Here is a 22,502-nt window from a genome sequence, read left to right on the forward strand (position 1 = left end):
AACCTGTCATGAAATGAGCAGCCAAAAGCTCTAAGAAAAGTTTAATTGCCGTTAAGTTTATTAACGCTGGGTATAACTTTTACTTTACTTTTTTTTTAATAGTGTCTTTATTTTCAAATGAATACTTTTCTCTGTAACTTACTTTGAACATAAATGTGTTCTACAAAATTCTTTATTTGAAAAAAGAAAGTGCTTAAATATTAAATGTTTTGTAATTACATCGTACAAAAACTTGGCCGAAATGAAAATGTAAAAATTTGCATAATTTTGACTGAATTAGAAATGATTTGATCAAATAATATGTTTTCTATACTTGATGGTAGACACATTTCAATTGGCACCACAAAGTACTGAGGTTGAATACTGAGCCCTAATGCTTAGAGTGTAATGGACGTTTCAGCCTTCAGAGGGTGATGGTGGGGCTTTAGACTGCTGTTCAGTCTTATGTGACTTACTTTTCCTTAATTGTCTTGATTTTAATGTCAGAATTATTGTTTGGAAGCCCAACTGTTGCAACAACAGGAGTGTAACTAAAACTATACATGTATAGGCCTATATCTATCTATCTATCTATCTATCTATCTATCTATCTATCTATCTATCTATCTATCTATGATGCTCAGACTATATACTTGTATGTGTCCCACGTCAGAGAACTCCTGTCAGTTTTCTTATCCTGGATGCAGCTGGTTGAGTCAAGGTAAACATGACAGTGATTCACATTAAACATGTCCGACTCATCAGTCTGACTGAATCATACTTTGACCTTTTGGTCAATATTCCCCCAACAGAGAGAGCGAGAGAGAGAGAGAGAGAGAGAGAGAGACAGAGAGATAGACTGAAGAGGGAGACTGTTGGATCTGGTTCTGAGGTACTGCTCGGAGGTTTGGATCATGGTGGAACCAACATTGAAACCAGCTGCTGTTCTACTGCTGTTTCTACTGCACAGCTGTCTGGCAGACCATGGTACCTCATTGTCATTACATTTTTATTTCAACATTACAAATAGTAGCTGTAGTAGTTGTATTAGTAGTAACGATACAAGAAAAAGTGCTAATAGTGGTAATACTGGTAATATATTTATTAGTTGTTGTAAAAATGCAGGTAGAAGTGGCAGTGGTATAAAGTCATAATAATCATAATATTCTACATTAAAAATGTACTTTGTGCACAAATATATGCATTTTAAAGAACTTTACAGCCATGACAGCAAGTAAATAAACATAAATAAGTAAAAAGAGGGTAATATGTATAGATTTATAAATGTATTTGTGGTAAATGTGTATAATTTTTGCACAAATATTACTGTATTTTCTTCAGTTGCCGTAAATTGACTGAAATTTAATTAAACCTTCATGTATTTAAATGAATCTAATCTACACCAATCAAATCTAATCTAATTTCATTGAATTTAAATGACTCTCAAAGCTTTGTTGTAGTCTCTGTTGTAGAGACTAATATTTAGTCTACCCTTAATCATATAAATGGGGTGGACAAAATAGTAGAAACACCATTGAAAAGCACCATAAACTAAATTGAAAATGCCCATAAAGGAGAAGTGTACCTAATAAACTGGAAACTGAGCATATATGTATTTATATATACTCATTAAAATGTTCACATCATCTTTGAACGATGGATTTAAACTCATTCTGTTTGTAGTTTTCCTCAACAGCCACCTGGCCTCACAGGTTTTAGTCCGAAACCGACGGGCCAATCAGATGTTTGAGGAGCTGAAACCAGGTAACGTATCTGCTTTATCTCTTTCTTATTCAGTACTGTTCATATTGTGTGTTATAATATGTGTATTATTCTGCACAAGGGAACCTGGAGAGAGAGTGTGTTGAGGAAATCTGTGACCATGAGGAGGCCAGAGAGGTGTTCGAGCAGACGGACAAAACAGTACGAAATCACTTTGGTTTGACTCAGTTGACTCTGTTGTTGTGTGATCTACTTACACTGATCAGTTTACAATCTAACCTGAAATCTCTATTCTCTTCAGGAAAAATTCTGGGAGAAATACCTGGGTAAGTACAGCAGACTAGCCGGTCAGATTTTGCTAATGAACACATTTTGGGGAAACATCTGTCTTCCCCAGAGTCAGATGGAAAACTGTTTCATCTCTAAACATCCAGCACAGAGCGAGTTCTAGGAAGTGTGATAGCCTAGCTTAGCACAAAGACTGGAAGTAGGGGGAAAGTGTTAGCTTAGCTCCGTCAAAAGAGAAAAATCCCAAATCTCCAAAGCTGTTTGATTTACATTTTGTGCTGAATTTAGTCAACATTTATCGATTTATATATGATTAGTTTTTTGTTTTCTTGTTTGTTTGTTTGTTTTATTTAGTCTCCCATAATTTAGTTAAGAGTTGTTTAGTCTTATTTTGTCAAATCATGTTTAGTTTATTAGCTTAATTTTGATATGGTCTAACTTGCAGTCTGGATAAATGTAGTGTTTAATTATTAGTCTTATTTGTCAAGTGAAATGGAGTTTAATCAGATGTTCTGCACTGCAAACATGAACAAAGTCCAGAACAGCTTACACATACAGCTGAGTACACAAACATCTAACTACCTGCCTGTCTGTCTGTCTGTCTGCCTGTCTGTCTGTCTCTCTGTCACTCTGTCTGTCTCTCTGTCTGTCTGTCTCTCTGTCTCTCTGTCTGTCTGTCTGTCTGTCTCTCTCTCTCTCTCCAGACTGTGAAGGAACTAAAATGATAAGAACACAACAGAACATTGACGTTGTCAGACAATGTATAGAAGGTAACTAACACTGAACCTAATGTTAAAAAAATTAATCTTATGAAATGAACATACATTGACAGCGTGTGCATGCATGCGTGTGTGTGTGTGTGTGTGTGTGTGTGTGTGTGTGTGTTTTCAGGTGAGTGTATTTCTGGTACGGGAATGAGCTATGAAGGAAATATCAACATCACACAATCAGGGAAACAATGTCAGTACTGGAAGTCCAGCTTCCCACATCCCATAATCAGGTAACTATGAATAAATAAAAACAAGTTAAGCAACAAACAAACTAAATAACAACTATAATAACTGTCAGAGGAATGAATGAACACATGAACTAAAGAAACTACTAATGAACTAATGAGCAAAGAACAAATGAACTAACAACTAACTAATGAATGAATAAACACAGAATAAAACATTTTTTGTTAACTAACTAACTAGCTGATGAATTAACTAAATAAACAATTTAAAAACAAATTGAACAAAGGGACCAACTAATGAAGTCACACATGAATTAACAACCAGTGTAATGAGCTTATAGTAAAGTAAGTGAACTAACAACCAAACAAATGAACTAACTAACTAACTAACTAACTAACTAACTAACTAACTAACTAACTAACTAACTAACTAACTAACCAACCAACCAACCAGTGAACTGAAAAACAAGCTAACAAATTACCTAATATAATAATGAACAAACAAAATAATATAACTAATATTGTTAGTGTTCACAGACAAGTGAACTTACTACATAAGGATGGACGGTGTCGTGAACAAAAGCACAAGTTAATTAACTAATATAATGAATGAACAAACAAAAGAACAAAAAAAAAACAAAAAAAAAAACAAAAACAATTAAACAAAAAGTCTAAAAAGCTTATAAACAGGTAAACTAACAAATATAAGAGCAAAAAAAATAAAACATTTAAAAAATTTAAGTCAAATTTTTAATGACATTAAGAACGAACTAAAAACACTATGTCATTAACTAAAGCAGAAACTATGACAACCCATGACATAGACTCCTGTTGTGATGGGAGGTGGTCATGTTTACCAGTCTGTCTGACTGTCTGTTGTCTGTCTGTTGTCTGTCTGTCGTCTGTCTGTAGGGAGTATAATGCGTCGGAACCAGACAGCATCCTGACAGAGAACTTCTGTCGGAACCCTGACAGCCGTACTACGGGACCTTGGTGTTTCACCAAAGACCCAACAGTCCCGAAAGAGACCTGCAGGGTGCCCAAATGTGGTAAGTATCTACTAGTACTACAAATGTAATAGTAGAACTACAACAACAAATACTACTCTTATTACCCATAGCATACTAGTCCTTCTAGTAGCCATATTCATCCTAATAGTACTAACGATATCTGCTGTCCAGGAATGGGTGCCAAAAGCTGCAAGATTTACTAATACAGTACTACTACAACACTATCTGTTCAACTACTACATATTGTATATTGGTGATATTGCTACTGCTAGATTCATCTACTGTGGCTGTTGAGATTTTAATTGATGGAGCTGGTTTTGGGTCATAACTAAAGTCCAGGAGCTCTGACTGCAAAGACAAGTTCAGGGAAAACCAAATCCCTAAAGAACTGAGGTATTTGTCAGGAAGTTGTTTTGATTTGATTTGACCTGGGCTCATAACAGTGACTGGACCTTTTATGTGGCAAAAGGGTAGTTTGGTACACTGGTTCAATTTACAGGAACTCTTTAAATTTGATCATTATTGTGGAAAGATTTCTATGACAGTTGAATTTGTCTAAGTGTTGTAAACGTTTAGCTTAATGTAGGGATTCATACATTTTGATGGGGCCATTAACTACTGTAATTACTGAAATTCAAAGCTACCTGTAATGCATCACAGTTACACTAGTATTAGTAGTTAGTATTTGCTCCTAGCACTTGTAGTACCACCCATACTACTGATACTGCAACTGATACAACCAGTGCTATTACTACAATGAACACTGCTACAAATACCTAAAGTTCAAAAAATGTGATGAGATGAGGCATCTAAAGGGTTCAGTAATCTTCACATGAACAGTTTGTCAAAGTAGTCTGAGGGAAAAAGTGCTTACCTGTTCCAAATGACCACACTCAGGGTGTGTTTCCATCCACCCGTTTTTATTCGTATTCTCATTTTGTGATTTGAGTGGACACAGAAAAGTTTTAAATATCCTTAAATATTGCAGGAAAACATTTTTACGTTTGCCTGAGGTGGAAAAGTTACAGAATTGATAAAGGCAAAATGCAACAAATGTGAATAAATGACGTACATGAATCATGTGACTTAAAAATCACTGAAGAGCTGAAAACATCAGATCTGTGTGGAGCAATAAGGAGACTGTAACCTTCCTCAAATGAACACAGGAAACAAACTGAGATTTCATATTTCCATCATTCGAGCTTTGACTGCTGCTCTTTTAATAACATCATCTCGTGTTCTCTTTTTCTGTGGCGGTTTAATGGTTTAATTACTTCTCCAGTTCCAACTTCTTGATGAACCAACTCCCAATATTCACAAAACAGCCATGGATAGAAATGTGCAATAATTTGAATTTTCTTTTCTCCAACATTTTGGAAAGTCGGTAAAAATTTGCTCTAAATTTGGATGAAAACGTGGCCTCAAAGGCAGGTAAGCCTGCTGTCATGGAAATGAACGAGACACGCTAAAAGTGGAGATAACAGTGTGTCCGTTTGTTCACATGAAAAGTGACAGAAGTAGTTGTGTGACAAATGAAAGAGAGCTTGAGAGATGTTTAAACCCCGCCTACACCTGGACAGTCCAAGCGTAAAGTGAGCGTGAATGTCAGATTGCTGGTTTTCGTAAAGTTTAGTTCAATTCCAATCTAGAAAGGTTTGGAGGCACTTGGATTGTTACATATTTATTAACACTCTCTCTTTTTCTTTCAAGGTGAGGACTTTGTCCCGACCACTTTGGCCCCTGAACAAGTCATAACTGGCGAATGTATACCTGATTATGGCGTCGACTACACTGGCGACCTGGCTGTTTCCCTTGGAGGCCACACCTGTTTGCAGTGGGCGTCCCCCAAGGCTACAGCCCTCAGCAAGGACAAGGAGTTCATCCCCGAGGTCAGGCTCATAAGCAACAAGTGCCGTAACCCTGACAACGACCCTGAGGGGCCCTGGTGCTACGTGGACATTTTTGGAAATGTGACGGTCGACTACTGTGACCTGCAGATGTGTGGTAAGTACCAGTACTCCTGTAGAATATGACACTGTGTCCGCCTCTTACCTGTCTGTCTCTTCACCTGTCTGTCTCCCAGAGGATCAGCTGGTTGATGAGGTGTTAACGACAGAGACAGAAGTCAGCGGGCGCTCGGTCCTGACTGCCAGGAAAAGTTTTTTCAATCCTCGCACCTTTGGTGAAGGAGAGAGTGGTAAGTCCCTCCCGCTGCTGCTGCTCAGCCTCTCATTGGTTCATCACATCACGCATCATTTAACGATACCATACCTGCTTAATGACTGGTTATCTAACTAACTGGTGAATGTTCTGGTTTACTGAAAGTGTGGAAACAGTATCTCTCTAAGAAGCACTGGAAACTAGTTTACTGACTGATACTCACTTTACTGATTGGTTAACAGGTTCAGTGACTGATTAACTAATTAACTGACTGGTTGGTTAATGCTGTAATGAGTCCGCAAGTAGTTGACTTTTTAACTGGTACTGACTAATTACCAACTGCTCACCAGGCTTATTGACTGAGTGGTTAACTGGTTTACTGGCTGGATGACTGACTGATTGACTGGTTTACCGCCTGGTTGTGTTTCAGTGTGTGGACAGCGCCCCCTGTTTGAGAAGCTGGGCAAAAAGGACACAACGGAGGACGAGCTGTTGGACTCATACAGAGACAAACGCATCGTCGGGGGCGACGACGCTGAGGTGGCCTCAGCTCCATGGTAACCACACTTAAAAGAGAACTCCACAGATCTGGTATCGCACTCTTTGACATTGTCGGATAAAATTGATGCAACAGAACCTTTTATTTTTATTCCATGCATGCTTCTTGCCAAAACCTGGCGTCAATATTACCCACAATCCAACATTCCAGTGTGCTATTCTAGTACAAACATTCTGCACCAAAAATCAAGTTGACCTTCTTCATGCAACATTTCTTTACCACCAAACCAATGCCTACGTTTTGTTGTTATAAAGTATGATATAACATTACACTCTTGGTATGTATGCAGGCAGGTGATGTTGTATAAGCGCAGCCCGCAGGAGCTGCTGTGTGGAGCCAGCCTCATCAGTGACCAGTGGATCCTCACTGCAGCTCACTGCATCCTCTACCCGCCCTGGAACAAGAATTTCACCACCGAAGACATCCTGGTGCGCCTGGGAAAACACAACAGGGCCAAGTAAGACTGGCCTGCTGATTCTTAATAATGGACCAAATGATTTTTTAGATGAGAGACAGACATTTTTTATTTCCATTCTTTTCCAGGTTTGAGCGCGGTATTGAGAAGATCGTGGCGATTGATGAAATCATTGTCCACCCCAAGTACAACTGGAAGGTAAATCTGAACCGTGACATCGCTCTGCTGCACATGAGACGGCCAGTCACATTCACCGATGAGATCCACCCGGTCTGCCTGCCCAGCAAGAAGGTCGCCAAGTTGTAAGACACAAATTAAGACTTTTTCCTGGAAAACCACTGTCTGGTTTCCTAATTGAGGCTCAGCCTTAAAAGGGAGATTCACTGTTGAGGCAGAGGTACGCTTGAAACAAACTAGCTCATAGAAAGTGTCGCCTGAACACATCTCAAGGCAAAAGTGTTCATAGCTGCTCTGAATGTCGACTGTTGACTGTATATAAACATGGACGTCATGACAGCTCATGATATACAGTCAATGATGTCTCAGAGGCAGAGTGAACAACCTGCTGCCATCAACCAGGTTTACGTCCAAATGAAGCACAAACGTTAAAAACATCTGCTGAGGAAAATGTGATTATGTGAGATAAACAGCTGGTGGCGCTAATTCTCCAGTCAGTGTCATTAAACCGTTGCAGAGGAAGAAGGCATCACAACAACATGACGTCTTTAAAAGAGCAGCAGTAAAAGCTCAAACGATGGAAAACCACTTGGAAAACATGATGGAAATGATACTTCTGTTTGTTTCATGTGTTCATTTGAGGATCGTTAGTCTCCTCATCGCTCCACACAGATCTGGGGTCCCATTTATAAAACAGTGTGTAGGATCCAAACCAAAAGTGTGTGTGCACACAAAAGCCTGACATTTCAGCAGCTGTGCTCTACAACTGACCATGAGTGTGAACACCACACAGCCGGCCCTCTCCTCTGTGTTCTGGGGCTTATTTCTATAAATCCCAACTTTTTTGTGGGAAGTGACGTACGCCTCTTTCAGTCCCCCCGTTTTGTGCAGCTATAAACAATGTTTTCCTCTCTTCAGTGGAAGCTTGAGTGACGTTTAAGCTCTTAAACTCTGCTGGACCAATCATTGGCTCATGTTTGCTCAAAATAATTGAAATTTAATTTTAATTTAAGTTCCCAAAGATACTTTTGTTGAATCGGAAAATTGGTGGAATTTGTAAATTTCCACCAAAATGTTGGTGAGAGGTGAGTAAAACAGAACGTTGCACTTTGCTTTTAATGGATACACTGTTTCCACTGCAGCCAAGCATAAAAACTTTTTTGCAATATTTCAAGACTGTTGTGAATTTTTCAACTCCTTCAGTCATTTTTCCTGTTAACAATGAACCTTCTTTAGCCATTCAGAGCAGGTATGAACGCTTCAGTCTTTAGAAACGTTGTCCAGCTTAGTTCGTTTGAAGCTTACTGAGGCCTTTTCTGTGTTTGGGTTTTCTGTCTGGCTTCTGTGAATCATCTGATTGTTGTTTTTCTCCGACAGTCTGATGACTGAAGGCTTTAAGGGTCGAGTGACCGGTTGGGGGAACCTGAAGGAAACCTGGACCTCAACGAGAAATTTACCCACAGTCCTCCAGCAAATCCATCTACCAATTGTGGACCAGGACATCTGCAGAAGCTCCACATCAATCAAGATCACGGACAACATGTTCTGCGCTGGTAAGGTTTCGGTTTTTACACTCAGCATGTAAATCAGACCACTTCGGAGTAGTTTTAAGGTCTATTTTTAACAAGAGAATCCACCAAAATGCAGGTTATAAACCAGAGGATTTCAAGCGTGGCGACGCCTGTGAGGGAGACAGTGGTGGTCCGTTTGTGATGAAGGTGAGAGGAAGAACTGCTCTGACATTAACTTTGTAAATGATTGGACACAGTTTTAAATTCTTTTTTGTTTTTTCTGTCCAGTTCCCGGACGAAAACCGCTGGTATCAGATGGGCATCGTGTCGTGGGGCGAGGGCTGCGACCGCGACGGAAAGTATGGTTTCTACACTCACCTGTTCAGGATGAGCAGGTGGATGAGAAAAGTTATTGAAAAGTCAGGAGGAGACGATGACTAGACACAAACATCCATCATTTCCTGTTCTTCCTGTCAAGCAAGATAATGCCAATAAAGTTTGTTCACATCGGTTCATGGATCCATTTCATCATGTATGACAAGTCATGTACAATAAGAGTCACATCAGAACATTTGACATAGCAGCTTTTATACAAACAAAGCACAGTATATGGATAGAAAATCTCCATGGCAACACAAACACTGATGTCCCATAATGCTCAGTTTTCACTGTTACCTTCTGGTAATAATCAGTTTACCAGGTGGTTAAAATGAATAGTGCTCACAATCAAATACAAGAAAATAACAGTTCTTTTTTTTATATTTTTACACTTGTTTGTGAGAATCATGAACCCGTCCAGCTCCTCATGACCTCAGTGAACCACATCAATGACATCATCAAAAAAAAATCCTGCTCCTTGAAGGCTCAAGAGGGGCGGAGCGTCGATGTGAGGGGTGGAATCAACCAATCTAACGTATGACTTTTGCCTAACTCATGTCGTATTAGAGTTACCGTGATACCAGTTTCACGACCTGTAAACAGCTTTTTCACCAAGATTCAAGTCATAAATACGACTTTTAAAGAGATTTTTCTGAGCTTCCGATTTGGTGCTTGACACAAACTTGGTCGCCTCACACCATCCAAAGTCTGTGGTTCAACATAATAAAAGGATTTAGTGTTATATGAACCAACTTACGACTTAAACGCAACATTAGCTCACCTGGAGACAGAAAGTGTCCACAGATCAGTCAGCAGATGTTTATTCATTAAATGCTTCCTCGTCTGTCTTTATATCTGAGGTTTAAATCTATCAAACTGAATGTGATGCTCAGTAAAGACATTATAATACAAGTCAAACACTTATTTCTGACCACAGTTATCGTGAGAGATTGAGGAAGCAACACACAACTTCACGTTAATCATAAAGTGTCGGTATAATATACAGAGAAACGTAGGAAATGTACCTTTTTTTTGTTTGTTGGTGGAAGTCACACAACTCCTGAGACCAGATCATGCTGATTAACTTTCAGCAACAACGCTGAAAAATCTTCTCGCGTGTACGTTGTACTGTTCTCATTATCGATCATTGATTTTATGGTTCACTGAATAGTCATTTAGTCCATAAAATGCCTGAAAACAGTCAAAAAAAATGTCCATGTGACGTCTTCAACAGTCCAAACTCAAACATATTCAGTTTACAAGAAAATAAAACAGCAAATCTTCACATTGGAGAAGCTGGAAATGTTTGGTGTTTTTTTTGTTTGATAAATGACTCAAACAATTAAGTGATTATCAAAATTATTGTCAATCGTTTCAGTGCTACTTCCGAAGAAAACCACAGTTTCAGAGTCAACAGTTCCTCCTCACAACCGAACTACAGCAAGTCCAAAAAAACCACACATCTGACAAAACAACATCTCTGTGCAGAACAGAAATTACAAAACTGATGGATGATTTGGAAAATGATCAGAAAGAACAGAACATGAGATTTGAATTTCACAAAACATGTATGTAAAAATACCTTTATGATCCTTTTAGAGTTTCAAACCAACAAGAACAAACAGTTTATTAACACGAGAGAGGAAACACGTCAGGCCTCGTCGCCTGTTTCTACGACCACTTCGCCGCCGGCAGTCCGGTGTGTCAGCAGGTGTCTGTTGAGGTGAGTTTTGCGGGTGTAGCTCTTGGGACAGTAAACACAGGCGTACGGACGGATGTTGTTGTGAGACAACATGTGTTTATTCAGATCAAACTTCCTCCTTAAACATTTACCACATTCAGGACACGAGAACGGCTTCTCTCCTGGAAAACACAGACAGAGAAATATGTGAACAAACAGAAACCAGGAAGTATCAGAGGTGGATTATTGATTAATCTGTCCTGTAATTGTACTTGGCTGGTATTACTTAATGAGTTTCCTCTAATGTGTGCATCCACCTGTGATAAAATAACATTACATTGAGTTTAACAGCCAAAATCTGGACATATGTAGAGCTGCAACGATTTATCGATTAGTTGCCGAATATTAAATTAATCACAGACTACTTTGATAATTGATTATTCGTTTTGAGTAATTTTTACAAAGAAAATTTCCATAAGAAGCTGAAACCAGAGAATATTTATGTATATTTATGCCACAACAGACCTGAAATTATGTTAAAAGCTTTTGAAAAACATGAGAAAACTTTTAGGAGCTGAAACCAGAGAATATTTGGCAGCTCTACAATTTTGATTACTGATTAACGACAATTTCTTTCACGATTAATTAATTGTTTTGTTTTCCAACAGCCCAAAACTCAAAGACGTTCAGTTTACTGTCATTTAAAACAAATCGCAGCAGCAACTCTTCACACCGGAGAAGCTGCAGCTGTAAAACTTACCGGTGTGTATCCGCCGGTGTTCGGTCAGGTGACAGGAAATGGAGAAGGCTTTGCCGCATTCTGGACAGGTGTACGGTCGTTCACCCGTGTGCGTCCTCATGTGTTTCTGCAGGTCGCCTCCAGACGGCCAGCCCTTCCCGCACACCGTGCACACGTACGGCCGCTCCCCGGTGTGCCGCCGCACGTGCACGTTGAGGCCGGCGAGCGCGGTGAAGTCTTTGGGGCAGTAGGGGCAGCGGTACGGGCGCTCCCCGGTGTGCGTCCTCAGGTGACCCTCCAAGCCGTCGCGGGTCTTGAAGCGTTTGCCGCACTGCGGACACAGGAAGCGGCTCTCACTCGAGTGACTCGCTCGGTGCGAGTGGAGGCCGGTCAGAGAGCCGTACGTCTTGTTGCACTGGTCGCACTGGTACGAACGGAAAGTGTGTGTTCGCTGGTGGATACGAAGCTGAGTCACTCCTGCAGAGACAAACGTCACCGTTAAATAATCAGAAAAAAACACTCAGAGTAAAAAGTCCAGTTATAGCTTGTTCTGGAGCTTTGATGCTTTTATCCAAAGTGCGTTTACAATGTTTTCAAATATCAAGGTGCTGGATTCATTAAATACATTATTATTATTATTATTATTATCATCTGGTGACGTGTTCTTAAACTACTGGTGGCCACAAAATCACAGTAACATTAGTTATGTGTGTTTCATTAGTAATGTTTGATTCATAGGAACATGATTGGCTGCAAACTAGTTGTGATGTCACAAGTCATGCTGTGTCAAACTCTGAACAAACATCAACCTGCACAGTAAACATCCAAATGAAGGAACAAGAAAAACACATTTTTGAGTGAAAAGCTCCAGAACAAGCGAGTAAGTGGACCTTGAGAGAGATTGCCAGCTGAAGACTGAACTGTGCAGCTCATCCTCTGAGATGCACCTGTGGGTTTACCTGAGAAGGTTTGGTCACAGAAGCGGCAGTTGTACGACGGCTCGGCGCCCTCCACCGAGTGCGTCTGCAGGTGTCGGAGCAGCTGAGTCTGAGAGCTGAACGTCTGGTCGCAGACGGTGCAGGTGAGGTCAGGCAGCCGGTGCTGCAGCCGGTGGGTGTCTCTCTCCTTGGCCGACTCAAACACCTTATCACACCTGCTGCAGGTGAACCCGCCTCTGTCCAGGTGGGTCTGCTTGTGATTGGTCAGACTGGACAGGTGGTGGAACTCCTTGTCACACTGGCCACACTGGTACACGGGCCGGGCCCGGTGGCTGCGCTGGTGCGACAGCAGCTCGGCTTTGGTCCTGAAGACGGCGTTACACTGGAAGCAGGAGTAGGACCTGACGAGGCGGGGCTCCGGGAGGCGGGGCTCCGGGGGGCGGGGCTCCTCGTCACGACCGCCAGGTAGACTCTGCAGGTTCGTAGTTCCTGTCGTCGTTAAGGCCGAACCACACGACTTATTGGTGCGCAGGTGACGGATCACCTGTAGACGGTCAAACTCATGAGCTGATTGGACAGTTGGTCCTAATAAATCCTTACTAATGGTGATACTACAGCTACTACTACTACTACTACTACAGCTAATACTACTACTACTACAGCTAATACTACTACTACTACTACTACAGCTAATACTACTACTACTACTACTACAGCTACTACTACTACTACTACTACAGCTAATACTACTACTACTACTACTACAGCTACTACTACTACTACTACTACAGCTAATACTACTACTACTACTACTACAGCTACTACTACTACTACTACTACTACAGCTAATACTACAAGTACTACAGCTAATACTACTACTACTACAGCTAATACTACTACTACTACTACTACAGCTACTACTACTACTACTACTACAGCTAATACTACTACTACTACTACTACAGCTACTACTACTACTACTACTACAGCTAATACTACTACTACTACTACTACAGCTACTACTACTACTACTACTACTACAGCTAATACTACAAGTACTACAGCTAATACTACTACTACTACAGCTAATACTACTACTACTACTACAGCTAATACTACTACTACTACTACAGCTAATACTACTACTACAGCTAATACTACTACTACTACTACTACAGCTAATACTACTACTACTACTACAGCTACTACTACTACTACTACAGCTAATACTACTACTACTACAGCTAATACTACTACTACTACAGCTACTACTACTACTACTACTACTACTACGACTAATACTACTACTACTACTACTACTACAGCTAATACTACTACTACTACAGCTAATACTACTACTACTACTACTACAGCTACTACTACTACTACAGCTAATACTACTACTACAGCTAATACTACAAGTACTACAGCTAATACTACTACTACAGCTAATACTACTACTACTACAGCTAATACTACATATCTACGACTACTACTACAGCGAATACTACTACAGCTAATACTACAATTACTACAGCTAATACTACTACTACTACTACTACAGCTAATACTACAACTACTGCAGCTAATACTACATATCTACTACTACTACTACAACAACTACTACAGCTAATACTACATATCTACTACTACTACTGCATATCTACTGCTAATTCTAACTGCTACTATACTGTGTCTCTACTTCTGAAATGATTAATGAAATGACTAATAATTACATGTATATATAGTATTTCTACTTCTACTTCAGCTACAGCATATTTACTACAACTGCTTCTAAAACTACAGTATGTACAGTATTTCTACTCCAGATATTAGAGCTAGTAGTAGTTCTAATATCTGTAGTAGTAGTAGTACCACCAGTTATTTCTCTGAAGACACTACCTGACTCGTCTCACTCCGCTGACCGTCACAACATCTTTAAATCTTCCACACTCACACTGACTGATGCTTCCTGCTGTTCCAGCTTCTTAAATGTGAGAATAAGCTGTTTTTCTTTGATGAATGTAACAGTTAATGTCGGTCGGACAACACGAGCAAATCAAAGGCATCACTGCGGGCTCCAAGAGACGGTAATCAATCCAAAAAATAATCGTCAGTTGCAGCTCTAATTCCATAAGCATCTTGATGTTATAAAAACTACAATATGACAAGATTCAGCTGCAATTAGGATTTGATATTTTTACCTTTAAATAAGTGTGATTAAAATAATTTATTTCAAATACTTAATCAGAAATACCTCAGATGACGTCTTACGACCAGAATCTCTTCCACAACTTAACATTTTATTATTTACTTATTATGAAAGTGATGTTTTCTTTGTGTGTATGACATGATATTTAACTCTGACATTTAGAACAGACTTCCTGCATCTTGAGAAATGATTGAACAGTGAAAACAGCAAAGACAACGATGGAAATAAGTCCAGCAAACAAAGTCTGATTGTTGCATTTTTAAAACCATATTAGTGTCGTCAATAAACCTCAAACTAAACATGTGCATTAATTTGGAGCTGCTGCAGAGTTTATATATTTATGTGGAACATTCAGTGTTACTGAAACATTACAGCTGCAGCCTCATCAGAATCTGCTGCTGTTATAAACACTACTCATAGTTGCGGAGCTTCATATCAAAGACGAATATTTTATGTGATCATTTAATCTGTGAAAAAACTACTAATAATCATTTCAAGTAAGTTTTCAGGATGCTGCTGCTGCTGACAGAGAGGAGAGCGTACTGACCTGAGAACGGTAGATGAAACACTTCCCACACTGAGGACACTTATGAGCCACCCGCTGAGAATTGTGGGATATGCTGTACAGAGCATTAGCTGTGACCTTAGAGGAGGGCTGCTCTGATTGGTCAACTGTGAAGAGAGGCGGGAGTTATACAGAGCGGATGGAAAGATGCTAACAGCAACATGTCGGCCAAAAAAAAACCCAAGAGAAGAGCCTGTTAAAGCTCATCTGATGTGATGTCTGAATGTCTCGGAGCTGCTGGTCTCTTTCACACGTTTTTACACCAGATTTATTTACATTCAGTCAAATTTACTCTCAAAATATTACGACTTCCATCCATCTTATCCTCTAGAGGATGAGAGCTGGAGCCAGTCAATCACATGGTTAATATATAATATAGAGACTGACAACCATTCACACCTACTGGTAATTTACCAGTTAATCTAACCTGCATGTTTTTGGTCTGTGGGAGGAAGCCGAAGCACAGAGAGAGAACATATAAACTCCACACAGAAAGATCCCAGCGTATCATGACTTTATACTCAAAATATTACGACTTTATTACGGCTGAATCAGCTGATTGCAGCTTCCTGTCTGCAGTGTCACATGACGTTCAGACAACTATCACTGATCACTGTGATACTGAAGAAAGAACAGAAATGTGATGATTCTCAGGGAGGAAGTGGATTTATGGAGGTTTATTGGTGATGACATCATAGATGATGAAATCCTCAGGAAGTGAAAGTCAAACTGAATGACATCAATATGAGTTTCATGTCTGCGTGTTTCAGATTTCACTGAGTTTTGACTGATGAGTTAAATTACTAAACATAATATTTCATTCTCCACCTGCCCTGTGATGTTAATCCAGTCTGACTGCGGCTTTAGTGTGAGTGTGTGTGTGTGTGTGTGTGTGTGTGTGTGTGTGTGTGTGTGTGTGTGTGTTTACCTGCATTTTCTGATTGGTCTGCTAAGGTTCCAGGTGAGTCCTTCACCCTGACAGGAAACAGGTCATTATTACAAAGAAGTATGATGACAGTTTATATCTAGAGAAGAAGAAGAAGAAGAAGAGCGTCTCACCTGTCCGCATCCAGGATCACAGGTACGACTGAACTGTCGTCGCTGCACGCTGCTGAACTCTCATTGGACGCCTCTTGCTCAACCGGTGACATCATCTCACCAATCACAGTCTCCTCCTCCTCCTCTTCTTCCTCCTCCTCCTCCTCCTCCTCCTCCTCGTCCTGTTCATCCTCCGTCATCACCACCACCTCCTCCTTCACCAGCTCTACGTCCGGCTGGACGGGACTCATCACGTCAGGGAGAGGATCTGATTGGACGTCTGTGTCGCTGGGAGGAGGGTCGGCATTGATCAGGTTAGTGAAGAAGGGGTGGGACCAGGCAGAGAGGAGGATGCTCTCGGTGTCACGACCCACTGAGGGAAACAAATAAAGAGTGTGCGTCCTGGTTTTAGTTCAGTTATAAAATCCAAACATCATTCATAGACAAGAAGCTGTAAACGTTAACTCTGTGCGACTTTTATGGGGGCAGCCCTGCTGATTTAGTACCTGTGGTTGTTGCCCGTCCCAGTAGACAGCTCTGATTGGTCAGTAGCTCCCTCAGATCCTTCCTGTCCGCCTCCCGCAGACAGCACTCCACACCACCGGGGGCAGCGTCCAGCCAGGAAACAGCCTGAGAGACAAAAAGTTACAAAATGTTACCAGTCGGACCCTAAAACTACATCCAGAGTCCGAAATAAACACCTGCCAAGCGCCAACTGCAGGTAGATTTTCTGTTTGGTGAGTAAAGATCAGAAGGTTATCGACCACACTGATGGTGAATGTTTGTACCAAAATAGTCGCATGATGACTCAGAGGACGTTACTCATGTTTGTCTCTTTACAGTGTACACGCTGTTTGTTACACGTGTCCAACTCGTCTTCACTGATCAGACAGGAGAACATTAGCGTTGTTATTACATCCATGTTTGATCTGTCACTCAGGACTATTCGCTAAAGTTGAGTGATGCTCGGTGATTAGATATTCTGTAACACACCAGAGAACAATGGGAAGTCACTCTCTCTCTCTCTTTCTCTCTACCCAAATGACAGATATCCATCATAGATTTCTATATTCAGATATCTTTCAACGTTACAGTCTTTTTAGTGCCAAAGTCCTTTGTGCAGCCTTACTGAACCTTTGATGAGGTGGACATGTATTAAAACCTTACATCCCATAATGTACACATGGTGACTGTGTGTGCATGTTGGAGGGATTAAGTGATCACCTGTTTGAAGTCGGGAACAGGAAACAGCTGTTCTATCCTGGACAGGAAGTCAGATATGAGCGACTGCAGAGCAGAGTCAAAACTCTGGTTGAACACTTCCTGAAAGAGAGAAACATGTTACAGGAAACATGAACAGGACTGTTACTATGGAAACATGTTACTGTCACTTCTTTACCGTATAAACATGTCACCGTCACTTCTTTACTGTATAAACATGTCACGTCACTTCTTTACCGTATAAACATGTCACTGTCACTTCTTTACTGTATAAACCTGTCACCGTCACTTCTTTGCCGTATAAACCTGTCACCGTCACTTCTTTACCGTATAAACATGTCACCGTCACTTCTTTACTGTATAAACCTGTCACCGTCACTTCTTTGCCGTATAAACCTGTCACCGTCACTTCTTTACCGTATAAACATGTCACCGTCACTTCTTTACCGTATAAACCTGTCACCGTCACTTCTTTGCCATATAAACCTGTCACCGTCACTTCTTTGCCGTATAAACCTGTCACCGTCACTTCTTTGCCGTATAAACCTGTCACTGTCACTTCTTTACCGTATAAACCTGTCACCGTCACTTCTTTACCGTATAAACCTGTCACTGTCACTTCTTTACCGTATAAACCTGTCACCGTCACTTCTTTACCGTATAAACCTGTCACCGTCACTTCTTTACCGTATAAACCTGTCACCGTCACTTCTTTACTGTATAAACCTGTCACCGTCACTTCTTTACTGTATAAACCTGTCACCGTCACTTCTTTACTGTATAAACCTGTCACCGTCACTTCTTTACCGTATAAACCTGTCACCGTCACTTCTTTACCGTATAAACCTGTCACCGTCACTTCTTTACTGTATAAACCTGTCACCGTCACTTCTTTACTGTATAAACCTGTCACCGTCACTTCTTTACCGTATAAACCTGTCACCGTCATGTGATGATGTCGTTGCAGCACTGACCTGCAGGAGGCGCCATTTGGTGTCGGGACTCTGCGTCAGGTTTTCGGTCAGAGTCAACAGAGCAGAACAACATTCATCGACTTGAGCGTCCGGCTGCTGAGAGAAAACACACACGCAGGAATATTAGAGATATCAGACTGTCTCATTCTACAGGCTCAGACAAATGTGATCAATAAATCTGATCGTTTGATATATTCAGTCCTACGTATCCCAGAATCCACTGCATCCAGGTCACATGTTTAACGGTTCATTCAGTCAATCTTCATCAACTTCAGTCAATCTTCATCAACTCTTCATCAACATCTCATCAATGAATCGTCTGTTGAGAATTGATTGATCGTTTCAGGTGGCTATTGATCACTAACGCTACACTTTCTCACCTGTTGTTCATCTTGTGTTGAAATCAAACAACTCAACTGGTAAACTTGTCAGCTGTCATCTGTAAATGTGTGACTCGGTTTCATCCAACAAGCCTTTTTAGTGAATTAGGACTCAGTTAGAGTCTTCCTGTCTCACCGTTGCCTCGGAGACGAAGCGGATCTTGTCCAGGTGGAAGATGATGGGCGGCGGGACGGAGTCACCGAGGGTCACCTGAACCAACAATACAGTGCAGGTGTCATATTACGCTTTTATTATAATAAACATGTTTAAACAAAGTAAAGCCACTGGGATGTTTTTACTGGAGGGAAAAATCAACACTGCAATAATAATAATAATAATGATAATAATAATTATAATAATAATAACTTTATTTATAAAGCACTTTTCAGGTTATAATCACTTTACAAAGACATAAAATATCTATATATATATATATATATATATATATATATATTTATAGAGCTCTCTTTTGTATTACTTTATTACTTTTATTACTGTTTTTTATCTGTGTTTTTAATGGTACTATGCTCGTAATTTGGTTCTGCTTTGCAAAATTTGTTGCACTATGAAATGATATTTAGTTTTTGTTTTATGTTGTGTTTCACTGGTTTACTTTCTATTTCTATCTGTTGCTTCCATCATTATTTATGGATATTTTCAGTTATTGTTATTTAGAAGTAAACTTGCACTTTTATGTTCTGTTATTGTTGTAATTTTTCCGTGTTTAGAACTGTTTCAATAAAGAAAAATGACTCAAAACGTCTTAAGAATGAGTCAAACTGTAAAGATTAGTGCTGATAAGGTGGAAATGACATCATTAACAGCACAGAGCTTCTACTGGACCATCAAACCCACCTTCACCCTCAGCGCCAGCAGCAGCAGACTCCTCTGTCTGTCCGTCAGCAGCTGTGGGACCGCCTCCGTCACCAGGATAACAAAGTCCTCCAGCATCCCATAATGCTTGACGCTGCGCTGCCGTGCCACCTGCCACATGGCCGCCGTCAGCAGGCGGAGAGGAGGGACGAGGAGCCGCAGGGAGGAGAGGGGGAGCGGGGCGGCTGTGGAGGAAGAGGAGGAGGACGTGAAGCACAGAAATGACAACATGAATGACGTCTGAACGCCGTTTGGCTGCTTCGGGTTTCAGGTTTCCTGGTTCTGCACGTTGTTGCCTCGATGTCACAGTTTACTGTCGGAGAAACTTTACACAACAAACCAAACGTTAATGTGAACGTTAATATCTGCTTTTTCTACTCTGACAAGTCAGAACCATAATCAGAAACATCTTCGTCATCTGGTTTACAGTTTAATGTGCTGTGAGGGTCTAAACGTGATTCTGCAGAGCTGCAAAGACCACTCAAATAAGTTTCCAACTATTTTAATAATCGATCAATCGTTTTGACTCATTTTTTTTAAGAAAAAAAATCAAAATTCTCTGATTTCAGCTTCTTAAGTGTGAATATTTTCTGGTTTCTTTAGTCTCTCTGACAGTAAACTGAATATCTTTATGTTAAGACATTTGAGGACGTCATGTTGGGCTTTGAGAAACACTGATCAATCAGTTTTATGGTCCAAACAACTGATCAATTCAACATTAATCAAAATAATTGTTAGTTGGGGCACTATCAAACTGTATAAAAAAGAGGAATACTTGTAAGAATATTAACAAATATATCCAAAGTCACATTTCTGTAATACTACTATTAGTTTAATATTTTTTCCAGACAGTAGATTTAACAGGTAAAATCACAGGTGTCACTGCTGCATCTACAGTACAGACTTTACTAATGCAGGTACTGTGGTTATTAGTAGTAAATCTAACAAACTAGCATAAATAAAGTACTTTTAGATTAATAAAACTGTTTATTCTTCCAAACTGAGCCAAACTCCGTTTAAAAATCTCACAGTTTGCGGTTTCGTTGCTTTTTAGAGATATCAAAACTTGCTAAAATTGGATAAAAGACATTTTCTAAATCGTTGCACCCTGATATTTAATTCGGGATATAATTTATTCTCCAACAGAAGGATATTATGTGAAACTGACCACAGCTTCAATCTGCTATCACATCAATGCATCTGATCAATTATCATTTAAACATCTGGGTATTGATGGATGAATGCATAGAATTATTAATGCAGTATTCCTGAATATAACAGCGATGTGAGGCTTATAGGAAACCGGCAAGATGAGGCTAGCTGGCTTTAGCTGCACATGAATTATATTAAAATTGTGACGATTTTAGTTTAATTTTATTGAAATAATCGGCGCTTGGTGTATTGTATATAAGCCGAATTACATTTTAAACACAACCAACTCATAACAGCTGTTGTGATTTGTTCTTCAAGCATTTATATTCACTATGAGTCAAAATAAATTAAAAATGCTAATGTTTTGCATGTAGTTTGGACAGCACCGGTCCAACAGACGACTACACAGCTCAGGCTAGCTGGCTAACGTTCGCTAGTTAATTATCCCGACAAATTAGCGCCAAATCGTGATTAAAACACATCAAATGGAATAATAAACACCGTCAGCACATACCCATTGTGCTAATATGCTAATACAGTCGCAGGCTTCTTGTTCACTTTTCTTCAACACTGTGTTAAAATAGAGATAGCTGTGTGAGCTAACAGCTAACAGCTGCTCCGCTACACCGGACGTTAAAAAACTACAAATCAAACACGTCCGGTTGCGCATGCGCGTGAGTGCTGTTTATTTATTCATGCAGGTAACATGATGAATGTACATAATCATATTATATCTACACTTTACATTAATGTGGGACTTACCTTTTTTATTTACTTATTATTATTCTATTTACTTTGCGCGCTGTGATGATTATATTTGACTTTCACAATATTTGAATACAGAACACACAACATAAAGAAAATAACAATAATAATAAGAGTTAAAATGAAAAAGTCTTCTTGTAACTAAATGTACAAACAAGACAGCTGTTAAAACTCATCTAAGCTCTACAAGACATATGTTTAACTATTTCTTTTTTGTTTTTTTTATTACAACCTTTAGTCATCTTGGTGTGTTTGTGGACACAAGGTGCTGTAAACATGTTGTATACTTGTTTCAATAAAGCTGTTCAAAAAAAAAAACAAGCTGGATTATTATTAAGGAGGCAGTTAAGAGGCTTAACGGTCATTATGTGTTCTTAAAGAAGCTGTTTGTTTCTTTATCTCAGCAGCTCAGGTCACTTACAGCAAACTGTAAAGTCATGACAGCAAATGAATAATGCTCACGTGATTTTTTTATTATTATTATCTTCTTTATTAACTGTATTTAGCATCAATTAGCCTGAACACTGGATATATATCTGACAGTTTAAAAAAAACAATAAAATGTCAGATCATTTTTCTTCATAGAGACAAAAAACATAAAACATATTCGATAATCCCTTAATTGACCCTTAAAAGACCTACAGTATCTTAAAGTAGTGAGATATTTTACACTGTAAAAATAAACTTGTCAGTGTTAATGTCAAAAATGCACATTTGGAACAAAAACAGCCAAATCAAGTCAACAGACATATGATAGTTGAAGAAAATAGACAAATAAATGAATCAGGTCAGAAACTGAGGATGAGGGC

The 22,502-nt window shown here is 39.7% G+C and overlaps 2 protein-coding genes across 4 annotated transcripts; one reads left to right on the top strand and one right to left on the bottom strand.

Annotated features, from left to right (window-relative positions):
• Positions 1-786: 786 nt before the first annotated feature.
• f2 (coagulation factor II (thrombin)) lies at positions 787-9,289 on the top strand. The gene is made up of 15 exons (XM_044344359.1): positions 787-966; positions 1,663-1,743; positions 1,823-1,902; positions 2,003-2,027; positions 2,694-2,759; positions 2,881-2,989; positions 3,857-3,993; positions 5,665-5,958; positions 6,038-6,151; positions 6,545-6,671; positions 6,963-7,130; positions 7,217-7,390; positions 8,643-8,818; positions 8,913-8,983; positions 9,065-9,289. The coding sequence occupies exons 1-15, from the start codon at positions 894-896 to the stop codon at positions 9,215-9,217; spliced, it is 1,848 nt and encodes a 615-aa protein (XP_044200294.1). The 5' UTR covers positions 787-893; the 3' UTR covers positions 9,218-9,289.
• A 53-nt stretch (positions 9,290-9,342) lies between these two features.
• On the bottom strand, positions 9,343-21,588 carry LOC122976071 (zinc finger protein ZFMSA12A-like). 3 transcript variants are annotated; one of them, XM_044344354.1, is made up of 12 exons: positions 21,443-21,588; positions 19,759-19,961; positions 19,039-19,113; positions 18,523-18,615; positions 17,552-17,650; positions 16,834-16,957; positions 16,349-16,700; positions 16,218-16,264; positions 15,272-15,396; positions 12,534-13,056; positions 11,596-12,051; positions 9,343-11,017 (listed from the first exon to the last, which is right to left on the bottom strand). In XM_044344354.1, the coding sequence occupies exons 1-12, from the start codon at positions 21,444-21,446 to the stop codon at positions 10,806-10,808; spliced, it is 2,313 nt and encodes a 770-aa protein (XP_044200289.1). In that variant the 5' UTR covers positions 21,447-21,588; the 3' UTR covers positions 9,343-10,805. The 3 variants fall into 3 exon arrangements, with proteins under 3 accessions (XP_044200289.1, XP_044200287.1, XP_044200290.1); XM_044344352.1 differs by having other exon boundaries at positions 18,523-18,618; XM_044344355.1 differs by lacking the exons at positions 19,039-19,113; positions 19,759-19,961; positions 21,443-21,588 and adding an exon at positions 18,716-18,855 and having other exon boundaries at positions 18,523-18,618.
• Positions 21,589-22,502: the final 914 nt, after the last annotated feature.

This window comes from Thunnus albacares, chromosome 24, assembly GCF_914725855.1.
Source record: "Thunnus albacares chromosome 24, fThuAlb1.1, whole genome shotgun sequence".
Classification (NCBI taxonomy): domain Eukaryota; kingdom Metazoa; phylum Chordata; class Actinopteri; order Scombriformes; family Scombridae; genus Thunnus; species Thunnus albacares.